This window comes from Gigantopelta aegis, chromosome 15 (genome assembly GCF_016097555.1).
Source record: "Gigantopelta aegis isolate Gae_Host chromosome 15, Gae_host_genome, whole genome shotgun sequence".
NCBI lineage: Eukaryota > Metazoa > Mollusca > Gastropoda > Neomphalida > Peltospiridae > Gigantopelta > Gigantopelta aegis.
In genome coordinates, this window is record NC_054713.1 from 35,952,792 (window position 1) to 35,978,679 (window position 25,888).

The 25,888-nt window shown below is 40.3% G+C and overlaps 1 protein-coding gene across 1 annotated transcript in view; it reads right to left on the minus strand.

Moving 5' to 3' along the window:
• Window positions 1-10,624, minus strand: part of LOC121390170 (receptor-transporting protein 4-like) — an 88,642-nt gene extending 78,018 nt beyond the window's left edge. Inside the window, exon 1 of the mRNA XM_041521921.1 lies at window positions 10,484-10,624. Coding sequence (XP_041377855.1) covers window positions 10,484-10,563 — 80 coding nt within the window. The 5' untranslated portion in view covers window positions 10,564-10,624. The remainder of the gene's footprint in view (window positions 1-10,483) is intronic.
• Window positions 10,625-25,888: the final 15,264 nt, after the last annotated feature.

A 25,888-nucleotide genomic window follows, 5' to 3' on the forward strand; every position in this document is an offset into this window, starting at 1 on the left:
GGTTTAATGGTCTATACGACCTTTAAGTGCTGTTTATATGGCCTTGGTTTAATGGTCTATACGACCTTTACCTAAGTGTTGTTTGTATGGCCCTTTGGTGTAATGGTCTATACGACCTTAACTAAGTGTTGTTTATATGGCCTTGGTTTAATGGTCTATACGACCTTTACCTAAGTGTTGTTTGTATGGCCTTGGTGTAATGGTCTATACGACCTTTAACTAAGTGTTGTTTATATGGCCTTGGTTTAATTACTTATTTGTATTTTTAACTCAGTGCAGTTTACAGAGCCTTGCTTTAATTGTGTATATAACCTAGTGGTGTTCGATTATAATCGACAATTGATCGGTTTGGCTCTACCGATGTGATGCTTGATTACAAAAATCGATAATCGATTGTGTGGGAAAATGTTAACTGTAACCGTCCCTCCAGTTTAGATGATAATATTGATGTAAATATACAGTTGTTTGGGTTTGTTTTCATGTGTACATAAAGAAAAATTACATGTATATTAAATAGTTTAATGGTTTATAGGACCTTTAACTAAGTGTTGTTTATACGGCCTTGATTTAACTGTCTATTTGACCTTTAACTAAGTGTTGTTTATACGGCCTTGATTTGACTGTCTATTTGACCTTTAACTAAGTGTTGTTTATACGGCCTTGATTTGACTGTCTATTTGACCTTTAACTAAGTGTTGTTTATACGGCCTTGATTTAACTGTCTATTTGACCTTTACCTAAGTGTTGTTTATACGGCCTTGATTTAACTGTCTATTTGACTTTTACCTAAGTGTTGTTTATACGGCCTTGATTTAACTGTCTATTTGACCTTCAACTAAGTGTTGTTTATATGGCCTTGATTTAACTGTCTATTTGACCTTTATCTCAGTGTTGTTTATATGGCCTTGATTTAACCGTCTATTTGACGTTAAAGTAAGTGTTGTTTATACGGCCTTGATTTAACTGTCTATTTGACCTTTATCTCAGTGCTGTTTATATGGCCTTGATTTAACTGTCTATTTGACCTTTATCTCAGTGTTGTTTATATGGCCTTGATTTAACTGTCTAATGCTAGTATCAGACTGTCAAATGTCACGACGAAGTTGGCCAATTCGACGGTTGCGTTGTAATTTCCCCAACTTCCGACTTACGACGGGTGTAAAAACGCTCATATTAGTGACTGGGCATGGACGGTCGTAAAAGTCGTGGGAGAAGACAGTTGGCTAACTTTGTGCTGGCAGTTGGTAGTCTGACCCTAGCATAATTGACCTTTAAATAAAAAAGTGTTTATATGGCTTGCTTTAAGTGTGTGCATGACCTTGATATATTTGTCTCTTTGGCTTTTTGGTTATGTGCTTATTATATGACCTCGGTTTAATTTCCTACGTTGTCTTAAATCTGTGCTATATATATATATATATATATATATATATATATATATATATATATATATATATATATATATATATGACGAGTTCAATTAAACCGAATACCACACGACACTGATATCTACGTACCTTCCAGGCACCATTACATGTGAACCTGGGTCACTCCGGCCGTCTAGATGTTATGGTCCTGATTGTCAAAGCGCTTCCAGTCATAAGGAACGCACCCAGAGGGTGGACAAGCGATTGAGGAGTGTCAGTGAGACCAAGAGACAGAAAATACTACATGAGCGACCGTTGGGTACTATTTACCTTACATCGAGCTGTTTTAAAACATATTTAACGAGACATAGAGAATACTACATAAGTGGCCGTTAGATACCATTTATCTTACAACGAGTTGTTTTAAAATGTAGCTAACGAGACATAGAGAATACTTCATGAGTGGCCGTTAGATACCATTTATCTTACAACGAGTTGTTTTAAAATGTAGCTAAGGAGACGTAGAGAATACGACATGAGTGGCCGTTAGATATCATTTATCTTACAACGAGTTGTTTTAAAATGTATCTAACGAGACATAGAGAATAATACATGAGTGGCCGTTAGATACCATTTATCTTATAACGAGTTGTTTTAAAATGTATCTAACGAGACATAAAGAATACTACATAAGTGGCCGTTAGATACTATTTATCTTACAACGAGTTGTTTTAAAATGTATCTAATAAGGCACAGATAATACTACATGAGTGGCCGTTAGATACCATTTATCTTATAACGAGTTGTTTTAAAATGTATTTAACGAGACATAAAGAATACTACATAAGTGGCCGTTAGATACCATTTATCTTACAACGAGTTGTTTTAAAATGTATCTAATAAGGCACAGATAATACTACATGAGTGGCCGTTAAATACCATTTATCTTACAACGAGTTGTTTTAAAACATATTTAACAAGACATAGAGAATACTACATGAGTGGCCGTTAGATATCCTGAACAATCAGGTTTAACTAAAGTGTATTTACGGCGTTTGCGCTTTATGCGTCACAGTTTCAGGTTAACTTTTTATACATCACAAAGCTTACAGTTTCTGTGTGTTATTAGTGTGTCATCAGTGTGTGTTATCATAAACAACGAGTGATGTTTTCATCAACAGTTACGTAATGCTAGTCTCAGCCTATCAACTGTCACAGCGGAGTTGGCTAACTCGACAGTTGCGTCGTAATTCCTCCCACTCCCGACCTAAGACCTGTGCGCTCAGATTAATAACTAATCAGTAGAAAAAATTGTATACGACGAGAGTTGAGTTGTAAAGAGTGCCCAGACTAGCAACTGCATAGTCGTAGAAGTCGTGAGATCGGCAAGTTGGCCAATTAGAAAGTCAATTCACAGAAATATTAGGCAAAAAAAAAAAAAAAAAAAAAAAAAATTAGGCAAAAAAAAAAAAAAAAAAAAAAAAAAAATATATATATATATATATATATATATACGCGGGGAGTGATTATTGCTCTCCTAGCTTAAATTATGGGGAGATATTTAAGATATTACCGTGTTGAACATTGATATTTAATCCACACCAATGGAAATAAAAAAATTACTCTCCTTGAACTATTGTCAGGGGAGTGATGGGGAGCCAAAATGATAGCTCCCCTTAAATGGAGGTGTATAAATAATTCAAAATACTAAAACTTCATAAAACTGGTGATATCTCAAATGTGGTAATCGGTGAACATATTTAGTTTGTTGTTCATGACGTAAATTTTTTTTTTTTCTTTCTTTCTGAAATTATTTTCGTGCTTATATCCAATTAAGGTTCAAGCACGCTGTCCCGGGCACACACCTCAGCTATCTGGACTGTCTGTCCAGGACAGTGGGTTAGTTGTTAGTTGTTAGTGGTTAGTGAGAGAAAAGAGGGTGTAGTGGTCTTACACCTACCCATTGAGTCGTTAAAACTCACTCTGGGTGGGAGCCGGTACAGAGCTGCGAACCCTGTACCTACCAGCCTTATGTCCGATGGCTTAACCACGACAACACCGAGGCCGAGGACGTGAACTAATTTAGCACAATGCCACTAGATCCAATTAAGTTACCCTAGATATATGGGAGGGACGTAGCCCAGTGGTAACGAGCCCGCTTGATGCGCAGTCGGTCTGGGATCGATCCCCGTCGGTGGGCCCATGGGGCTATTTCTTGTTCCAACCAGTGCACCACAACTGGTATATCAAAGGTATGTGCTATCTTGTCTGTGGAATGGTGCATATAAAAGATCCCTTACTTCTAATGGAAAATTGTAGCGGGTTTCCTCTCTAAGACTATGTCAAAATTACCAAATGTTTGACATCCAATAGCCGATGATTAATTAATAAATCAATGTGCTCTAGTGGTGTCGTTAAACAAAAAAAACTTTAACTTTTTAACCCTTACATATAGGCACCGGGATTCCAAGATATATACAGATATAGTTTACTTCAAGCAAAGTGTTAACTCTGTCTTATTTTAAATGAATGAATGAATGAATGAATGAATGTTTAACGACACCCCAGCACGAAAAATAGTCTTATTTTAAAAGATCAAGAAATACAGTCCAGTTGTAAAAGACCAACCAATACAATATTTAAAACAATTATCTGACGATAAAGGTTGCTAGGTGCAGTTACAGATTTAGTTTCTCTCGATCCAGAACTGTCCAAAAACGAAAAAAAAAAAAATCGTCATATTCAAAGCCAGCAACCTACGTCATAGCTGATGCCCTAAAGCGCGAATTACATGTTCGCGTCAGAGAATACTTTTTTTGATGTGTATTTGACAATTTCATTAAATCATGAAGAAATCTTTGGCGCGTGAAATACACAGTATTATTATTACCATGGTAGGTGTGGTAAACTGTTTCAAGAAAAGGTTTGTTTTGTTTAATGACACCACTAGAACACATTGATTAATTACCTAACGGCTATTGGATGTCAAACATTGGTAATTCTGACAAACAGTCATTAGAGGAAACCCGCTACATCTTTCTTAATGCAGCAAGGGATCTTTTATATGCACCATCCTAGAGACAGGAAAACACACACCACGGCCTTTGATATAGGTGTGTTAAACTGTTCAAAAAAAAAGTTTGTTTTGGTTAATGACATCACTAGAACACATTGATTTATTAATTAATCATCGACTATTAGATGTCAAACATTTGGTAATTCTGACAAGTAGTCATCAGAGGAAACACGCTACATCTTTCCTAATGCAGCAAGGGATCTTTTATATGCACAATCCTAGAGACAGGAAAACACACACCACGGCCTTTGATATACCAGTGATGGTGCACTAGCTAAAACGAGAAATAACCTAATGGCCCACCGACGGGGATCGATCACAGACCGACTGCGCATCAAGCGAGCGTTCAATCCAATATTTCGGAATAGTTGAAAAGATGTGGTGTAGGGCAAACCCGTACACATACTGGAATAAAGGAGAGTGTTTTAACATAACAGGACATTTAATAACAGCGTTAACGTTATAGCACACACATCAATATTATTATTTTCTTGAATAAAAAAGTAAATATTCAGCACCAATGTAACTATATTGATAAAAAAAAAACTCTTTTTTTTTTTTAGTCCGCGTTTTAGCCCAACCTCTGTGACGTACGACGGAGGGCTTGATATTTATCCTATCATCGCCATAGAATCTACATTAAATATAAACAAATGCAGGCTCTTTTAATAAAATGTGTGATCCAAATTTCGTTTGTTGGATAAATGGATATAATGACATCACTGCAACTGCATTACGTGTGGGAAAAGTGTGATAATATTTTTTGGGTCGAGGATTGGCCATTATTATGTCACCGTGTAATATTTTCTTTTAGTTCCAAATAAATAAATACGAAATCACGTTTCAAAATCTATTCATCTCTTTGTAATGTAAACATAAATTTTATTGAAACATTTATGCCTGTTGTTATAGTGACATACCCTAAATTGTAAATACTGCATCGTAGTTTTCACTATTGTAAAGTAAAGTTTTGTTTTATTTAACGACGCCACTAGAGCACATTGATTTCTTATCTTATCATCGGCTATTGGACGTCAAACATATGGTCATTCTGACACTTTTTTTTTTTTAGAGGAAACCCGCTGTCGCCACATAGGCCACTCTTTTACGACAGGCAGCATCTTTTATTTGCGCTTCCCACAGGCAGGATAGCTCAAACCATGGCCTTTGTTGAACCAGTTATGGATCACTGGTCGGTGAAAGTGGTTTACACCTACCCATTGAGCCTTGCAGAGCACTCACTCAGGGTTTGGAGTCGGTATCTGGATTAAAAAAACCCATGCCTCGACTGGGATCCGAACCCAGTACCTACCAGCCTGTAGTCCGATGGCTTAACCACTGCGTCACCGAGGCCAGTTTTTCACTATTGTAAGAGCGGTGTTTGATAACTGAAATTATATATGTATTAGTTAGATTTTATTGTTTTCAATTTTCGTACATCTTAAGTGTTTCTGGGCCGCGTTCCACGAGGCGATCTTAGCGCTAAGATCACCTAAAGTGTATACGGTTGTTATATACTTAAGGAGATCTTAGTACTAAGATCGCTTCGTGGAAGGGGGCCCTGGTCATCCTGGTGTTTCTGATACCACGAAATGCAATTTGTCAATTCGAACGACTCGAAAGTAACTGTTATGGCGACGAGCTATCCTGCGGTTGGACACGGTGGGGGGTGGGGGTGATGGGATGCCGGGAGTAAGGGCATTCTTTGAGGCTATAAGCGTAGGCGGTCGGCCTTAGGTTTTGTGTAGGGCCGGCCTCCCCTCCCTCCCGACCCTCACCTGGTCAAACCAGTGTTTAAAATATGATTGGCAGCCCCTTTCCTCTTAACCTCCCATGGGCTTAATGAATATTGTTTAAGAATTATTATTAATATTAGACCAGCCCATCTAAATTTGCGCCGAAAATATATTATATTAATAATTTATATATGATAGGAATGTTGATATTTTTCTTTAAGGGCGCAGCCAAATCTTTTTAACCCCAATTTTCAACTTTTTATACTTTTGGCATTAATTTTCAAAATTTCCCCTGTTTGTTAGGTTATCCCTGTCCCGAGTCAGACCCCCGATCCTATCGGAGGCCGGACTCGGGATAGGCGTGTTCGAAACCCTAGTGGTATATGGACACGTTAAACAAGTTACTAAGCTAAGCGACGAGCTCCAGTCTATTTTCCCCAGACTTCCCAGTTTCAACGCCACAGATTACTGTTTCACTCTATTGTAACTATATCCAGATGTGTTACAGGTTTGAAGATTAATCAAACTTGGTGTCTATTTTCACGGGTTCAATCTAGGGTCTGCGGCTTTAAACACAGTAAGGCAGGACGCAGCCCAATGGTAAACCACTCGTTTGATGCGCGATCTGTCTGAGATCGATCCCCATCGGTGGGCTATTTCTCGTACCAGCCAGTGCACCACGGCTGGTATATTAAAAGCCGTGGCATGTGCTATCCCGTCTTTGGAATGGTGCATATGAAAGCTACCTTGCTACTAATGGAAAAATTTAGCGGGTTTTCTCTCTAAGATTACATGTCAAAATTACCAAATGCTTAACATCCAATAGCCAATTATTAATGTTTTCTAGTATCAATGTGCTCTCTGTGTCGTTAAAACAAATCTTGTCTTTTAACGTGGCATAGAATGTACTAATGAATTCGTGTTGATATATGTCTTTTCTAAATAATATTTAATTGTCGATTTGATGAATCTATCATTTATATTCCACTTTGTCTCCGACTCCGGTATATCCGAGGTGTGGATTCGACAGATTGTCCGAAGACCCCCGTGTGGAACGATCGTAAGTGTCAACGAACGGTAACGTGTACCCTAACGGAAGAAACGAATTTGCGTACTCTTCAGCCAATGATATCAGAGCATCAGCAAATCGTGATACCTAGCCAGAGGCTGTGCCTTTAATGTGACCGCGACTTCCCTTGACTGTTAAAGCTACGACCTCACCTTTATGTCCTACGCGATTGTTTATTAACGCCAGACACAAATACAGCTTTAATAAACACGTGTGTTCTCGCTATCAGACAACATCGCCAATATCGCCCGACTGCCTTGAAGCAACGTAGGACACTTCTCGTCGCCATTTTGGATACAAAAAGTTAAACATTTGTTTTGTTTAACGACACCACTAAAGCACATTTTATGTATTAATCACCGATCATTGGATATCAAACATTTGTTAATTCTGACATAAAGTCTTAGAGCAAAAACCTCCTACATTTTTCTATTAGGACATGGTCATGATCATAGGTTTTAACGTGCATATTCAGAACAAGCTGTTGTAGTACACGCCTGTCATGGACGCAGATGTCGACTTTCGCCGGATCTTCAGTCCAGGATAGGAAAATGTTTCCATTAGTAGCAAGGGGTCTTTAACATATATATGCACCAGTTCACAGACAGGATAGCACATACCGCGGCCTTTGATATACCAGTCGTGGTGCACTGGCTGGAAGGAGAAACAATTTTGGATACAGTTATCAGAGGCATTTTCAGGAGGGCGAGCGATTGCGATCGCTCGCTAGACTGGTTTTGACGCCTAATATTAGATGAATGTGATGTAATAGAAGACGACGGTACCAGTCAAATAATTGTCCGCGAGCGCTCGGTCTCCTGAACACGACCCAGGTTCCAGGCGTTGAACATCGAAGCGTTGACAAGGTCACTGCTACCACGATGTTACGTAACCTCAGTTACAGATGACTACTAAACGAAATCAAAGAATTTGGCGTCAAATGGAGTACATTTAAAGTGGTGATCGATTTTAAATACTTAAAATTAAAAAAATGTAAGGGAAAAGAGAGAGAGAGACAGAAAGAGAGAGAAAAACACAGAGAGACAGGGGCGATCTTCAGTATAAAATACAGTTTTCATATTTCAACTCTGGGTTTTTTTTTTCAGTATTATTTTATTTTTATGCTGTGATGTACGAGCTACCTTTTTACATAATAGAATTTGGAGAAAATACGTGTAGGATGGGGTGGGGCTGAGCTCCTTTACAAACTTTACAAATATAATCGAAACGCCGCACATCCACAATGCTGCTAATAAATTAGGGACAAAACAGATTGTTTAATGTATACGTTTTTAATGTGACGTGTGTCACTGTTACAGGTGATCTCCAAGCCATGTTTGACAGTTTGTAGTGATGGATGCTAAACAGGCTACTGCAGGTGCATGAACGTGGGGGAAAGGGGGGGGGGGGGGTGCAGAGTGTGGTGAGCGAAGGTTTTACGGAGCTTCTAGTCATGCTCATTCTAAAAATTCGCTTTCAGCAGGGATGAGTTCAAATCCCCGAATACCACACACCACCGGCACACCCCGACCCACACACACGCGAATGTACTTCTTAACATAAATGGATGGTGTAGACAGGTGACTGTTTATTATAGGGGTTTCCAAACATAGGCGACAGCTTAAAACACTCTTTCCAGCCACTGTCCCACGAGACTGGTATATCAAAGGCCGTGGTATGTGCTATCCTGCCTGTGGGATGGTGCATATACAAGATTTCTTGCTACTAATGGAAAACAATTGTAGCGGGTTTCCTCTTTAAGACTATATGTCAAAATTACCAAATGTTTGACATCCAATAGCCGATGATTAATAAATATATATGCTGTAGCGGTGTCGTTAAAGAAAACAAACTTTAAGTAACGATTGTCGGTCAATGAGGTTTTGACGACTATTAGCTGAAAACAGTAACCTCTTAACTTTATCTTATCACAAAACCAGTACACCAATAGGTACAACACGTGTACAGGTAAATAAATACATATTATTAAACATGATAAGATATTTAAGCGAATTTTAAGTGGTTGCTAGATACACTACTTCTTAACATAAATTAGACAGGTTGCTGCTTACTGCAGGTACCTCTTATTATAGGCGACAGCTTAAGAGAGAGAGAGAGAGAGAGAGAGAGAGAGAGAGAGAGAGAGAGAGAGAGAGAGAGAGAGAGAGAGAGAGAGAGAGAGAGAGAGAGACGATTACTAAAGGTGGTCAATAAATAGGATTTGACAGTTATCAAGTAAAAACCATAACACCATTAATTTGATGTTATATACCAATACACCAAAATTGTATGTGTAAAATACGTATGGTTGGTCAGGTGGTCGTTAAATGAGGTTTGACAGCTAAGAAGTAAAGCAGTCACAACTACACTTTTATGTTTTTCAGAGCACTTTACAGCAATGTGTAAATACGTATGGTTGTTCAGGTGGTCGTTAAATGAGGTTTGACAGCTTATGAAGTAAAAACAGTCATATCTTTATTTAATGTTACCAAACTGTTATACAGCAATTGGTAAAACACGTATGATTATTGCTGGTGGTCGTCAAATGAGGTTTGACAGCTATCTTCAATTTATATTACCAGGGCCTCGTTCCACGAAGCGATCTTAGCACTAAGTGCATTAGGTAGTTATGCATTTAAGGTGATCTTAGTGCTAAGATCGCTTCGTGGAACGGGGACCAGAACAGTACTACAGCAGTGGGTAACATACGTTTGATTATTGCAGGTGGTCGCTAAACTGAAGTTTGACAGCTATGAAATAAAAGTCAGTCACATATTCATTTTATCTTACCAGAATAAAGCTGTGATTAATCATCAGAAACAAATTACGACAGATTAAGCCAAACGAGCATTATACGGGTGGTCAATTATTAAAGGTGGTCGCCAAAATGAAGTTTGACAGCTATTCATTAAAAAAACAGTGACATCTTCATTTTTATCTCACCATAACAGTAATACAGACATGCGATTAAAGATCAAAGACAAATTAAAACATCTTAAGCGAGACTGCCATTATACAGGTGGTCGATTACTATAGGTGGTCGCTAAGTGAGGTTTGACAGCTACGAAGTAAAATCAGTAACCTCTTCATTTTATCTTATCACAACACCAAAACAACACTACGTACAATACACGAAGCCTACACAAATTCGTAAATAAAGATATATATATATATAATATAAATATAAACAGTACATTTTTCTGTGACAGACACACACATGCAGATGTGTACTTACGACGTCGACGGCGACAGCGGGGCCGTGGTCACAGTCGCCCCAGCGGGCACGAGCGCCGTGAGTTCATTTACCAAATGCATACTCCTTGCGGAATGAGGGAATGATCGACAACACGAGAGATCGAGACAACAGTCAGTGCAGTTAAAACTCCCTGTGACAGCTCCCGCCTCGGGCGTCTTGTCTTGTCGTCACGTGACCCCGCCGCTTCGGGCGCTTCGTTGTCAGATTTACGTGAGCGGCAAGTAAGTTACACGAGAAGACAATCAGAAGACACCGCGAGAAGACGGGCAGACGACACCGCGAGAAGACAGGCAGGTGACAGCGATCGCCTGCTCCTTAGTATATCTACAGTAGAATATGCTGGTCGTTAACAACACCTCTAGATGCTTCAATGATGAAATTATCTCTCTTTCTCTTGGTTTCTCTCTGTCTCTGTTTCTCTCTGTCTCTGTCTGTCCGTCCGTCCTTCCATCTGTCCTTCCATCTGTCTGTCTGTCTCTCTCTCTCTCTCTCTCTCTCTCTCTCTCTCTCTCTCTCTCTCTCTCTCTCTCTCTCTCTCTCTGTCTCTCTCTCTCTTTTTCTCTCTTTCTGTCGCGCTCTCTCTATGTTCAGATATCTCCCTTCCAATCAGTCTCTATTCCAATCGGTCTCTGTTCTAATCACCGGCCTCGGTGGTGTCGTGGTTAAGCCATCGTGGTTAAGCCATCGGACACAAGGCTGGTAGGTACTAGGTTTGCAGCGTGAGTGAGTTTTAACGACTGAATTTAAGACCCTCTTCTCCCTCACTAACAACTAGCCCACTTTCCTGGACAGACAGCTCAGATAGCTGAGGTGTGTGTCCAGGACAGCGTGTTTGAACCTTCATCGGATATAAGCACGAAAATAAGTAAAAGAAGAAAGAATGTGTTGCCAGATCGGCGTAAACAATGGCTTACTAAAGAATCCTTGGTGAAAAATATAAAGTACACAGAAAATCGTCATCGCATATTCATCAAAACAGCAATCAAGCCCCGTTTTATTAAAACCTTTCGGTAAATTTGTTTGTTGCATTTAACGACACCACTAGAGCACTGATTTATTAATCATCGGCTATTGAATGTTAAACCTTTTGTAATTTTCGACTCGTAGTCTTAAAAGAAACCCGCTACATATTTCCAGCGATATTTTATATGCATTATCCCACAGATAGCACAGCACATACCATGACCTTTGATATACCAGTCGTGCGGCACTGGCTGAAACGTAAATAATTGAATATAAACACGGTATTTACACTGACATAAACTACGAAACCACAACAACAACGTAATTAATGATAATATTATCTTTTTCCTTGTTTGTATTTCCTTAACGTTAGCACTGATTCGTTAAATCATTAATCGCTAACTCATCCTTTTAGTCTGCAAAGATAAGGCACCCCGTTAAAGGACCATTCTCAGTGGTAAAGCGCTCGCTTGCTGCGCGGTCTGTTTGGGATCAAATGTGTTGAGTGCGTCGTTAAATAAAACATTTCCTTCCTTTGTTACAAAGAAAGAAATGTTTTATTTAACGACGCACCCAACACATTTTATTTACGGTTATATGGCGTCAGACATATGGTTAAGGACCACACAGATTTTGAGAGGAAACCCACTGTCGCCACTTCATGGGCTACTCTTCCGATTAGCAGCAAGGGATCTTTTATTTGCGCTTCCCACAGACAGGATAGCACAAACCATGGCCTTTGTTGAACCAGTTATGGATCACTGGTCGGTGCAAGTGGTTTACACCTACCCATTGAGTCTTGCGGAGCACTCACTCAGGGTTTGGAGTCGGTATCTGGATTAAAAATTCCATGCCTCGACTGGGATCCGAACCCAGTACTTACCAGCCTGTAGACCGATGGCCTAACCACGACGCCACCGAGGCCGGTCCCTTTGTTACAAGTGCCATATTTTGTTAGTTGACATGTATTTGTGAAAAGTAATCTATCCCGCATATAACCTTCGCATGATTAACTCAAAATTGCAAGTAATATATTCACACATATAATCTTTGCATAATGAACTCAACATTTCAACATTGTCAACATTTTAATGTGCTGCCAAGCAGCTTAGATAGTGTGGGGATATTTTTTTCGAAAATTCTTGACGAAAAATATACAATATATTTTCTAGAAAATATTCGCGGGTATTACTCAAAATATGAAGATGTAATTGAAATTTAACCTGTTATATTTATCTTTTCGGTCACGCTTATTGGATTTTACAATAATATATATATACTCTTCAAAAAAAGAAACGCAAAAGGGTACAAATGGGTTATAACTCCGATTTTATGTTTCCTACCGGTTCATGCTTTGTGAATATAAGGTCATTGCATGTCCCAAACACATTCCCACGGTTACATTCGATAAAACGCAGCTACTGTACAATAAAGTTCCAAAATGTGAATATTTGCAAAAACGCAGCCACGTGCAAACCATGTCACCACTGCACGTGCGTTGTCTGCACGTGCAACATGAACACCGACAGTATAAACGTGCAGGGTGTTCGCTTGCCTGGCCTCTGTATATGGCCGACAGTTGACAATCCAGGACATGCCACGTCTCAGTGAACCGCAGAGAAACAATGCCATCGGCCGACTAGACGCAGGCGAATCCAGAACGGCCGTTGCCAGGGCATTCCATGTGTCCCCAAGCACCATCTCCAGACTGTGGGACCGTTACCAGCAACATGGATCAACACGTGACCTCCCTAGATCCGGTCGACCACGGGTCACTACCCCCGGGCAGGACCGCTACATCCGGGTACGCCACCTTCGGGAACGATTGACTACTGCCACCTCCACAACCGCAGCAATACCAGGTTTGCGCAGGATATCCGACCAGACCGTACGGAACCGCCTACGTGAGGTAGGAATTCGTGCCAGACGTCCAGTTCGAGGTGACATCTTAACACCACAACACCGTCGACTCCGACTGCAGTGGTGCCAGATTCATCGACAATGGCCTCAACTGCGATGGAGACAGGTGTGGTTCAGTGACGAGTCCCGATTTCTGCTCCGACGTCATGATGGAAGATGTCGCGTGTATAGGCGTCGTGGTGAACGTTATGCGGCAAACTGCGTGCAGGAAGTGGACAGATTCGGCGGGGGTAGTGTCATGGTGTGGGCAGCCATCTCACACACTGGCAGAACTGACCTGGTCCACGTGCAGGGCAACCTGAATGCACAGGGCTACATTGACCAGATCCTCCGGCCACACATCGTTCCAGTTATGGCCAACGCCAACGCAGTGTTCCAACATGACAACGCCAGGCCTCGCACAGCACGTCTCACAACGGCTTTCCTACAGAACAACAACATTAATGTCCTTCCTTGGCCATCGATATCACCGGATTTGAACCCAATTGAGCATCTATGGGACGAGTTGGACCGACGCCTCCGACAGCGACAGCGACAACCACAGCCCCAGACCCTGCCCGAGCTGGCAGCAGCCTTGCAGGCCGAGTGGGCCACCATCCCCCGGGACGTCATCCGTACTCTGGTTGCTTCAATGGGCAGGCGGTGCCAGGCAGTTGTCAACACACGCGGAGGCCACACCCGGTATTGACTCCAGATGACCTTGACCTTGGTGGTGTGTCCTATCACTTACTCACAATGGACTAGAGTGAATTGTGAACAATCCTGCAACATTTGGTAATTATCGGACTCACTATTCAATAATTAAATCAATTCTCCAAATGTTACGACAATGTGGTTTTGCGTTTCTTCTTTTGAAGAGTATATATATATATATATATATATATATATATATATATATATATTTATAAAATATTATTCTTACACACCCGTTGGTGAGAACATCATTCGTTATTGTTTATAACACATACTTGTTTACACATGTACATGTGTTAACAATTTCAAAACGTACGACTGACTGACCAGGTCACCAATGCCATACATCCAATGAAAAAACAGCACGATCGAAATCGATTACACTGTGACGTATAGTTAACCTGACATTCATTTGTCTGTGACGCGCAAGTAACTTTTAGTCGAAATAAATTGCTTAAAACCTGGTTTTACAGTATATGCAGGGGCCTAACTTCCATATACGCGGGTACGCAGCTGCGTACCACATGAGATTACAAATATTGTTTTATTATTAAAACATACGATGTAAATGTGTGTATGCTCTATGCTAATAGCGTTTTATTCCATCGCCGAAAAGTCTGCGTACCACCTGGAAATCCCAAGTTAGGCCGCTGATATGTAAGAAATAGAATAATACATTCGTGTCCAATACATTTCGCTTTCGCTCGTTAGATACATTTTAAAACAACTCGCTGTAAGATAAATGGTATTTAACAGCCACTCATGTATTATTCTCTATGTAAATGGAAATATTTGGATGCAGTGTTTTGTGGGCATGGAAAAGAAAAAAAGAAATGTTTTATTTAACGACGCACTCAACACATTTTATTTACGGTTATATGGCGTCAGACATATGGTTAAGGACCACACAGATATTGAGAGAGGAAACCATGGGCTACTCTTTTCGATTAGCAGCAAGGGATCTTTTATATGCACCATCCCACAGACAGGGTAGTACATACCACGGCCTTTGATATACCAGTTGTGGTGCATTGGCTGGAACGAGAAATAGCCCAATGGGCCCACCGACGGGGATCGATCCCAGACCGACCGCGCATCGAGCGAGCGCTTTATCACTGGGCTACATCTTGCCCTTTCGGGCATGTAATTCAAGGTATAGAGTTTACATTTCACAAGAAAAATCTATAAATATTTTTGGTTAATTGTGCAACTTTGAGACTGTTCCTTTAATGCTATAAAGTGCTGAAAGAACGATACCCCCTAAAAAACAAACAAAACAAACAAAAACAAAACACACACCCCTAAAAAAAACCCAACCCCCCCCCCAAAAAAAAACCCCAACAACAACCCAACAACAAAAACAACCGAAAAGAAATACCCCCAAAAAACAACAACAAAACAAACAAACAAACAAACAAAACACAAAAAAACTCAACAACAACAACCCCCCCGCACACACACACACACACACACACACACACACACACACACACACAAAAAAAAAACAGGAAGATGATTGGCGGGGTAGGGGTTGGGCGAGGAGACGTTCACTTGCGAGCTAGTATCGAATGATATAACCGTGTTGTTTAACAAAATGTTTAACGTCACCGTGAAGCGAAACACAACAGCGCTAACCACCAAACACACGACCGCGACATTTGTCATCAACTTGTTAACACGGGAGTTAATTGTGAAGGTCGGCGTGTGGCCGTGTTCACGGCAATCAAATGACAGGTCGAGAACCGGTGTAATGTCTTGTAACCTCTTCACGTTTCGTGGCAGGGCCGAACCTGGACGGTGGAGGATGGGTGGTGGCTGGAGAGGGGAGGATGTCGGGGGTCGAAATCCCTCCCTCCTCAAGAACATGTTTTTTTCTCAATGTATTTTCCGGGGCAGCAAGACTTGACACCGCCTCGCCCCTCCAGTTTATAAACTTCGGTAGCCACAGTCTAAAGGCCCTGCTACACGATACGAGTGACTCGTACGAGTAACTCGGTCCGATTCTATCGTATCGTGTAGCAGGCCCTTAAACCCCCTCCTGCCTGATGTGTCCGTCATAGCGGTTCGATCCCACCGAGCTAGATCTCATTCCCTTTTTGTTTTTAAAGTATCATATTCATCTAGCTGAACAATAATCTGTGTTATTTTGTTCTGAATCTGTCCCAGGCGCATGTACAAGGGGAAATGTCGGGGCCGAACCTGGACGCACAGACAGACAGAAAGACGGAGACGATTATATATATATATATATATATATATATATATATATATATATATATATATATATATATTATTATCAGTGTTTTTCGGTATCGTCAATATCATATATTAGGAATATTTTTATTCCTAATATATTATACTGACGATACCGAAATACACGAGGGTAATAATCTCTTTATCATATAAGCTCAAGCTTAATACAACGTGTTTTTGTAAACTGTACACACATTACTGTCCGCCATTACTAGCTATTCAAATGACGTAAGAATATGTGGCGCGGTGTATTTTTGAATGGAAATTACGTCAAACTCGAATGACGTCATTTTGGATGTCCTTACATCAAAATAAAGTTATGCCTAACGTTATTTGTTTTCTGAACGCTGGACAGTTTTCAGTGTCAAATTGCCATTGAAATGTTTTTATTTGATGACTATAAATGCATACGTCAATCACGGAGTGTCACCCAAGTACGTTTGCTTAAATGTCAATAAACCTAGTGCCGAGACCTCTACTAATTTGCAAATTCTTAAAGTATGTGATCTAAAAAATATCACATACTTTGATTGCACTGAAAATGTAAGATATTATATGATAAATATATATATATATATATATATATATATATATATATATATATATATATATATATATATATATATACTAAATTTTTAGTATTCACTAATAACTCATTACTCGGAGTTTCAGGCTCCTCGCCTTCATCAGATGAGTGTTTATAATTGTGACAGTTAAGGTGACGTCACGCTGTGTGTACGCGGCGGTGCGCTCCTGACGTCATGGCACGTCAGTCGTGAGACTCTCGGCTTGTTGCTGTGGCGGCATTTTGATATGAGTTCTGTCCTTTTGTTGAGTAGCTTGTCTCCTTTTTCAAATAGTATTGAGAGCTTCTCCTCGATGCACAGGTTGCATTGTCCCGAGCTGCGTTTCCGTGTGTCCGATTTCCTGACGATTTCCCAATTGATGTGATAGGCGGTTTTTTTTTCGTTTGAGTTCCCAGATGTATTTTGACAGTTCTGTCTCTTTTTCATAGCGTTCATATTTGAAAGATTTAGTGTGGTTGTTAAAACCTCTCCTTGAATGTACCTCCAGCAAGACCTATGTATGATCTGACAGTCTTACCAGATGCCACGTTTGCCCGGTATACGAGGGAGCTAGTTTGGCAGTTGCCGTTCAGGGGGCATTCGTTCTTCTGTCTGCAGTTACAAGACTTTTTTTGTGCGGGATCGGTTGAGCTCTGGGTGATTTTCGTGTTGTGGCTTTTTATTATTGCTCCGAAGTTTTTCATGCAGCTGTAGCTGATTTTCAGGTTGTTTCTGTTGAACAATGTGTGGTACTTGTGATTACTTGGGAAATGCTTGGATATCAATTTGATGAACACGCTACCGACGTTTGTCTTCACATTCTTGCTGAATGGGGGGGTTGAACCATGTGATTTTTCTGGGTCTTTTCCTTTTCTTTGTGTCTGGTTGTTCTCTATGTTTAGGCGGGTCGTATTGGATGTTTACTGTGTAGCCACTTGCCCTCAGCGCTTTGTTGTACCCTAGTGCAGCTTCCGCGAAGTAGTCTTCATGGGAAGACAGAAGGGAAATTCGTTTGCCGATTGATTTTGGTATTTGCTTCGTGATTGCGGGTGGGTGGTTTGAGCTGACGTTGATGTAAACGGGTTCGTTGTTGGGTTTCCTGTAGGGTTTGTGGGAGTCAGTTTCAAGGTTCAGGGTGGTGTCCAGATAGTTGACTATTTTCAGGTTGGTCTGGATGGTGATCTTTAGGCCAAGATCTTTGAATATTTTGATGAGCATTTTTCCTCATTCTGTCTGCTTGGCTTCCTGAACTTCTGCGTAGAACTGCTAGACCGTCATCTCTGTACAGTCCGACGTTCATGTTGGAGGTATTTGTTTGAATTGTGTGTAGGATGAGGAGTCCTACTAGTTCGCACACTTCCGCTCCATCATATCCGCCCATGGTGACGTCGAATGCATTGGGAGTGTAATTTTTCACCCATGGCTGTTCTTTGTTGTCAAAAAGTAGTGATTTTCTTGCATGCATGATAGTTGCGTATTCTATATCTGGGATGACTGTATATTTCTTCGCCCATTTCAATGCCTTGTCGAGTAGTTCAGGTGTTATGGAAGGGTAGAAGTCCACAATGTCGAATACGAGGAAGGATAGTTCTTTTTTATCATGCAGAGCTGAGAACCATTCAAGTACAGCGGAAGTGTTTCTCCATTGGTTCATTTGCGTCTTGAGTCGTGTTTCACTGTTTATTCGGTCTAACATAATTTTGCTGATCCTACCGATTTCGCTTTTTGCTGGATTGATGAGTCTGCAACTTGGATTAGTGGCAAAATTGTCCTTATGATCTTTCAAGGTGATGAATGCTCGGGTCTCTGCCATCTTGTCTATTCTGTCACGTATTCCTAGGGCATTGCTGACGTACTCGAACTCTGTGTTGATATCTTCGATTGTTTGGTCGTCTGCATGTTTGTACTTCGTTGTAATGTTTTCTGTTAGCATTTTGTCATAAGTGTCCACTTCTAACTTGTAGAAGTTTCTAGTCTTGTCTGCAGGTACAAACACTTTTTTGGAGTTGTTTATATGCCTTATGTCCTCTTTCATGGTGTTCTGGAACTGGTCATATGCATTCTTGAACTGTATGGTCTCAACCATGTGTAGCATGTCCTTTTCGAAGGGTGCTAAACCTTCTATTTGTGGGGGTGTTTTCCTGGAGTTAAGTCCGAATTTGCTATCTTTGTTTGGTGTTGGGTCGTCATGGTTGTGTTTATCATCGTTGTTCTTTTCAAAGAAGAAAGCTTTCCATCTCATACGCTTTATTACACTTTCCACTTTCTCAAGCAGTCTCTTTAAGTATTCCTTTCGTGTTGGTAAAGGAATGTTTTTTTTGTGGAATAGTCGAAACGGATATGGTCCATGGTGATTGAAGAAAGTGCTCAACTTATACAAGGAGCATTACAGTAATATATTTGTTATCACTATTGGACATAAAGTGCTCAACACAATGTTAGTGGAGCAGGTACACTAAATTTTTAGTATTCACTAATAACTCATTACTCGGAGTTTCAGGCTCCTCGCCTTCATCAGAGACCAAGATGAAGGCGAGGAGCCTGAAACTCCGAGTAATGAGTTATTAGTGAATACTAAAAATTTAGTGTACCTGCTCCACTAACATTGTGTTGAGCACTTTATGTCCAATAGTGATAACAAATATATTACTATATATATATATATATATATATATATATATATATCGTTAAAAAGTGTATGTTTTTCTCTACATGACAGGCTTGTTTCGTGAGAGAGTTGAATTATTGCTCTCACTCATCAGATGTAGATTTAATTACACCGTCAACGGAAAGCTGATGACGTAATGGACTCTGTGACGTCGAGGTTACGTCACTATGCAGGTCTATAATAGGTGATGTGTGGTATGCGCACAGAAGGTATTTGCGTCTGTGTCGACATGCTGATACGAGTTCATTCTTGGAGTTTAGTGTGCTGGTTTCAGGTTTATACATTATGAACAGTTTTTTCCTTCAGGCAGAGGTTACATCTTTTGCTCGCTGGAGAGTATGATTTTGCTTTGGATAAAATTTTCCACTTAATGGTGTATGGGGTGAATCTATCCTTCAGTGTCCAAATGTACTGACTTAGCGCTGTTGCGTTCTTCTGTGTTGCGTTTTGAAAACTGCTCGTGTGCGCAGTATATCTCGTCTTAAATGTGTTCTCGGTCAAACCAACGTATGTTTCTTGCTTGTTGTTATCGAGTGTATTAACGGTAGCTTGATATATTACTCCTGTCTGCAAGCATTTGCCCTCAAGTGGACATTCAGCTCTTCGTCTACAGTTGCATTCTCTGGGGGGAACGGCGTCTTTGTCTCTGTGTTGTTGAAGTAGAGTTTTGTTATGCGCTGAAATTATTTTCCCAACATTAGGCATGCAGCTATAGCTAATTTTAACGGTGTTTCGATTTATAATTTTGTGGAGAGGGTTGCTTTTGGGAAAGCACTCATCGAGTAATCTGAGGAACTGGTGACCTACGTTGGTTTTCACGTTGGAGCTATATGGTGGGTTGTACCAGGTGATGTTTCTATTGCGGTTGTTTCTGCGTCTGTTGTTTTCTGCTGTTGGGGTGTATTTGAGGTTATAGTTATATCCGCTCTTGAGTAAGGCTTCCTTATATGGGCGTTTCGCTCTTCAAAGATATATATACATTTTCTGGGGAAGCTTTACTCCTCTCCCCATCCCTAGAAATTTCTCTCGCCACAGTCAAGACCTCCCTTCCCGCATAACTTCCAACGAACGTGTCTATACCCAATCCCCCACCTAGTTACGGCTGGAAACGCCCCTGCCATCGTTGGATTCGTCCTCGTCAACCACTCTGTTTTAGCACTCAAAGGTTTGTCAGCGCGACTTAAATTAAATTTAGTAACATATCCACAGTCATCTCGTGATGGTGCAGACGGGTCAAACTCGGGACATTTCCTCATTCAACCTTCCATCATAAAATGCTAATTTAGCAAACAGCAGATAAACTACCTTTTGTGCATTTTTTTCCTTTTTTCTTTTTTTGTTTCTTTCTTTAAAGGGTATGTATTCACCAATGTATTATTATTTTTTTACTTCTATTTCAGGACTCTCGTTCTAGACAGTGCACCAAGACTGGCATAAAAAAGTCGTGGTATGTGCTATCCTGTCTGTAGGATGGTACATATAAAAGATCTCTTCCTACTACAAGAAAAAAGTAGCGGGTTTTCTCTCTAAAACTATATGTCAAAATTACCAAATGTTTGACATCCAATAGCCGATGATTGATTAATCAATGTGCTCTAGTGGTGCCGTTATTTTACTTTTCTATTTCAGGACAAAAAATATTTAAAGTTACAATCTCAAGTTTATTTTCACGATTTAAAATAGATTGTCCACATTTGTTTTTTTACCATCGCGCGGCATTCTTCGCATTCTTTTGGCGTCATACTAACTAATCTGTTTTCAGTTGCCAATGTTGTTGGCAATAAAAAAAAAGAGATTGTTTTGTTTAACGACACCACTAGAGCACATTGATTTATTAATCATTGGCCATTGGATGCCAAACATTTGGTAATTTTGTCTTCAGATGAAAAAAACGCTTTTATATGCACTTTTCCACATACAGGATAACACATACCACATAACATGGTTTTTGATATACCAGTCGTGGTGTACTGGTTGAGACGGGGAAAATGCCCAATCAGAGAATGAGTCCACTGATGAGATTCGATCCTGCTACCAAAACATTCCAGGCGAGCGCCTAAAACTAAGTTGTCTGGGAGGTTGCATTTAAAGAATTGGTCATTTTTTTTTTTTTCGACTGATCTTACAACTTAAACGCACTATGTCACGGATGGTGACCTAATTAAGCTTGTTCTTATTAGTTTCTGATATCTCGCTAATATTTTATGGTTTACAGTATATAAGAGAATTCTAGAGGAAGCAGGTGAAATGCGCTTAAATTCCTTCCCAAAAGGCGCACCATTTCCTTTCGGCTGTAATCCTACGAGACATTCCAAATTCCATAGCACCAAACCACCCTCCGCCTGTTACCGGTCCCGGTCGGACTGCTGGGGCTCCCTTGCACCTGCCAGTGCAGGCGCCCCCCCCCCCCCCCCCCCTTCAACCCACCCCACCCCTTTCCTGTCCTGGGCGGAGGAGCCGGCAGCTTGCTTTGAATGTGCACGTTAAACACTCTGACCTGCCCTGACCTGACCTGAAGCAGCTGGTTACTAAGGGACTGTGGTTTTCGTCTCCGTCCTTCTGTCTTTCTGTCTGTCTGTCCGTCCGTCTGTCCCACATACAGTTTTCCAGCATTTTGTTCTTGCAATGCTTCTAGATACTGAGCTGAAATTTTGTGCATAGCTTTATCATGTTCTGTTACAAATGAAGTTTGACTTCCATGGCAGTTTACCCATTTTCATAGATTTATGGCCCTTGAACTCAGGAGATATGAAAATGTATTGTCTGGACTTTGTTTTAGCTATTCCTGAAGATACTGAGATGACATTTTGTGTATATCTTTTTCATGTTCTGTTACATATCAAGTTTAACTTTTATGGCGATTTACCCATTTTTAAAACAATTTGTTTAAAGTTTATACTACATGATTGCCAAACATTTACTGAAGTGTTCTTTTCAGGATTTTGTTTAACATTGATTCCCTCTCTAAAATATTTCCAAGGTCCACCCTTGATAGTCGAATATATATTTTTTTTTACATTGTCCAGTAACTAGGGCCTACCGCTTTTACTCCGTAGTTAATTAACATTAATAATGTAAAAGTAGCGAAATTACAGAGAGGCTTCTACACATCCATTAGTTGTTTATACTTATTTTCTTGCTTAAATCCTATTAAGGTTCAAGCACGCTGTCCTGGGCACACATACCTCAGCTATCTGGACTGTCTATCCAGGACAGTGGGTTAGTGGTTAGTTGTTAGTGGTTAGTGACAGAGAGAGAGAGAGAGTGAGAGAGAGAGAGAGAGAGAGAGAGAGAGAGAGAGAGAGAGAGAGAGAGAGAGAGAGAGAGAGAGAGAGAGAGAGAGACCCATTGAGTCGTTAAAATTCTAAGGTTGTTTATTACCAATAATAGGACTTACTACCAATAATATTTTTTATTCAGAATTATTGTGTGTGGGGGTGGGGGTGGGGGTGGGGGTGGTTGGGTGTGGGTGGTGGTGACTGAGATCAAGAGCGCAAAGCGCCCGAGTTTCTAAGGGGATTTATTACCAATAATAAGACTTACTACCAATAATATTTTGATTCAGAATTATTGTGTGTATGTGTGTGGGGTGTGTGTGTGTGTGTGTGGGGGGGGGGGGGGGGGTTGACTGAGATCGAGAGCGCAAAGCACCCCAGAGTTTCTAAGGGGGGTTATTACCAATAATAAGACTTACTACAAATAATATTGTTGATTCAGAATTATTGTGTGTATATGTGTGGGGTGTGTGTGGGGTATGTGTGTGTGTGTGGGTGTGGGGGGGGGGGGGGATGCCCGAGATCGAGAGCGCAAAGCGCCCGACTTTCCAAGGGGGTTTATTACCAATAATAAGATTTATTACCAATAATATTTTTGATTCAGAATTATTGTGTATGGGGAAGGGGGGTGGAGGGGGGGGGGGGGGGTGACTGAGATCGAGAGCGCCCGAGTTTTTCGGGGGGTTTATTACTTACTACTACTAATATTTTTGATTCGGAATTATTGTGTGAGTGGGGGTGGGGGGGGGGGGGGGGGGGGTTGGTAGGGAATTCATCAACTGTATTACTATAATACATAGGGCTCTCTAACATTTGAAGCTTTCTGTGAGGGGTAGTGACCGTCCTGAAACGTTTGTCGAACACTGCGACATATTATGATACTAGCAACTATGATACTGCAGCTTTCAAACAGATTAATTTCCCTTTATTTGGCGCAATTTTGACGAAAAAAGAAAGAAAAGAAATATCGCACATGAATTGGGCCAACTGATGTTGCGCAATGGATTCTGAAAAGAAGACGATAAACTCGTGAAGTGTAAGATGGTCACGTTTCATTAACGTGGAATTAATCCCGGTACTGCTATTTCAGGACAAAAAAAAAAGAAAAAAAGAAAGAAACGGCTGTTGCACAATATACTTTTTATACTTGCTTTGTTAGAGAGAGAAAGAGACCCTACTTATTAACAGGGGCTATTCTCGAAGAATATCGACTTCACGTTTACGTCTGCCTGACCAACCTTTGATGTTAGGGTATGGATAATAGTGTCAAAGTGTGTAACAGAAGCTGTTTCAACAATCTGTTAGTATATTCAATGCAGTATTTAGCACAAGACTGATTCCAAAAGATAGTCGTGATGGTATGCAGCCACGACCCATTCTTAGTATAGGGACAGGGGCGGGGCGTAGTCCAGTGGTAAAGCGATCGCCTGATGCGCGGTCGGTCTAGGATCGATCCCCGACGGTGGGTCCATTTGGCTATTTCTCGTTTCAGCCAGGGCACCACGACTGGTATACCAAAGGCCGTTGTATGTGCTATCCTGTCTATGTATGGGAAAGTGCACATAAAAGATCCCTTCTGCATTAGGAAAAATGTAGCGGGTTTTCTCTGATGACTACGTGTCAGAATTACCAAATGTATGACATCTCATAGCCGATGATTAATTAAGTAATATGCTCTAGTGGTGTCGTTGAACAAAACAAACTTTAACTTTATCCCTGTGGTAGAGCGCTCTCCTGATGTGCGATCGGTCTGGGATCGATCCTCGTTGGTGGGCACTTTGGGCTATTTATCGTTCCAGACAGTGCACCACGACTGGTATATCAAAGGCCGTAGTACGCTCTATCCTGTCTGTGGGTTGGTGCATAAAAGATCTCTTGCTGCTAATGAAAAATAGTAGCTGTTGTTGTTGTTTTTTGTCTAAGATTATATATCAGAATTACCAAATGTTTGACATCCAAAATCCGATTATAAATAAATCAATGTGTTCTAGTGGTATCGTTAAACAAAACAAACAAACAAATATTCTCAGATGTTTTGCCAACAGTTTAGAAAGTTTGTGTAGCTTAACGACACCACTAGAGCACATCGATTTATTAATCATCAGTTATTGGTAATTCGGAAACTGGCTATATTTTTCTATTAGCAGCAAGGTGTCTTTTCTATTAGCAGCAAGGGGTCTTTTGTATACACTTTCTATTAGCAGCAAGGGGTCTTTTCTATTAGCAGCAAGGTGTCTTTTCTATTAGCAGAAAGGGGTCTTTTGTATACACTTTCTATTAGCAGCAAGGGGTCTTTTCTATACACTTTCTATTAGCAGCAAGGGGTCTTTTCTATTAGCAGCAAAGGGTCTTTTCTATTAGCAGCAAGGGTCTTTTCTATTAGCAGCAAGGGGTCTTTTCTATACACTTTCTATTAGCAGCAAGGGGTCTTTTCTATTAGCAGCAAGGGGTCTTTTCTATTAGCAGCAAGGGGTCTTTTCTATACACTTTCTATTAGCAGCAAGGGGTCTTTTCTATACACTTTCTATTAGCAGCAAGGGGTCTTTTCTATACACTTTCTATTAGCAGCAAGGGGTCTTTTCTATACACTTTCTATTATACACTTTCTATTAGCAGCAAGGGGTCTTTTCTATTAGCAGCAAGGGGTCTTTTCTATACACTTTCTATTAGCAGCAAGGGGTCTTTTCTATACACTTTCCCACAGACGAGACATATAACAGTGGTGTATCTGAAGACATTTAACGATTGTCTGTTATTTCTTTTACGTTCATCGGGGTATGAACCAAAACAATCGTACTCACATAAATTTGCGGATGAATTTTTTTTTTCAGACCCCGATGAACGTAAAAGAAATTTGAATCATACAGGCTAATAATAACACTAAAACGTTATACTTTATTTTTTAATATTAATTTAATTTAATTTAATTTAATTTAATTTAATTAAATGTATGTAAGTATATATGTATGTATGTATGTATGTATGTATGTATGTATGTATGTATGTATGTATGTATATATGTATTTATGCATGAATATCTATATAT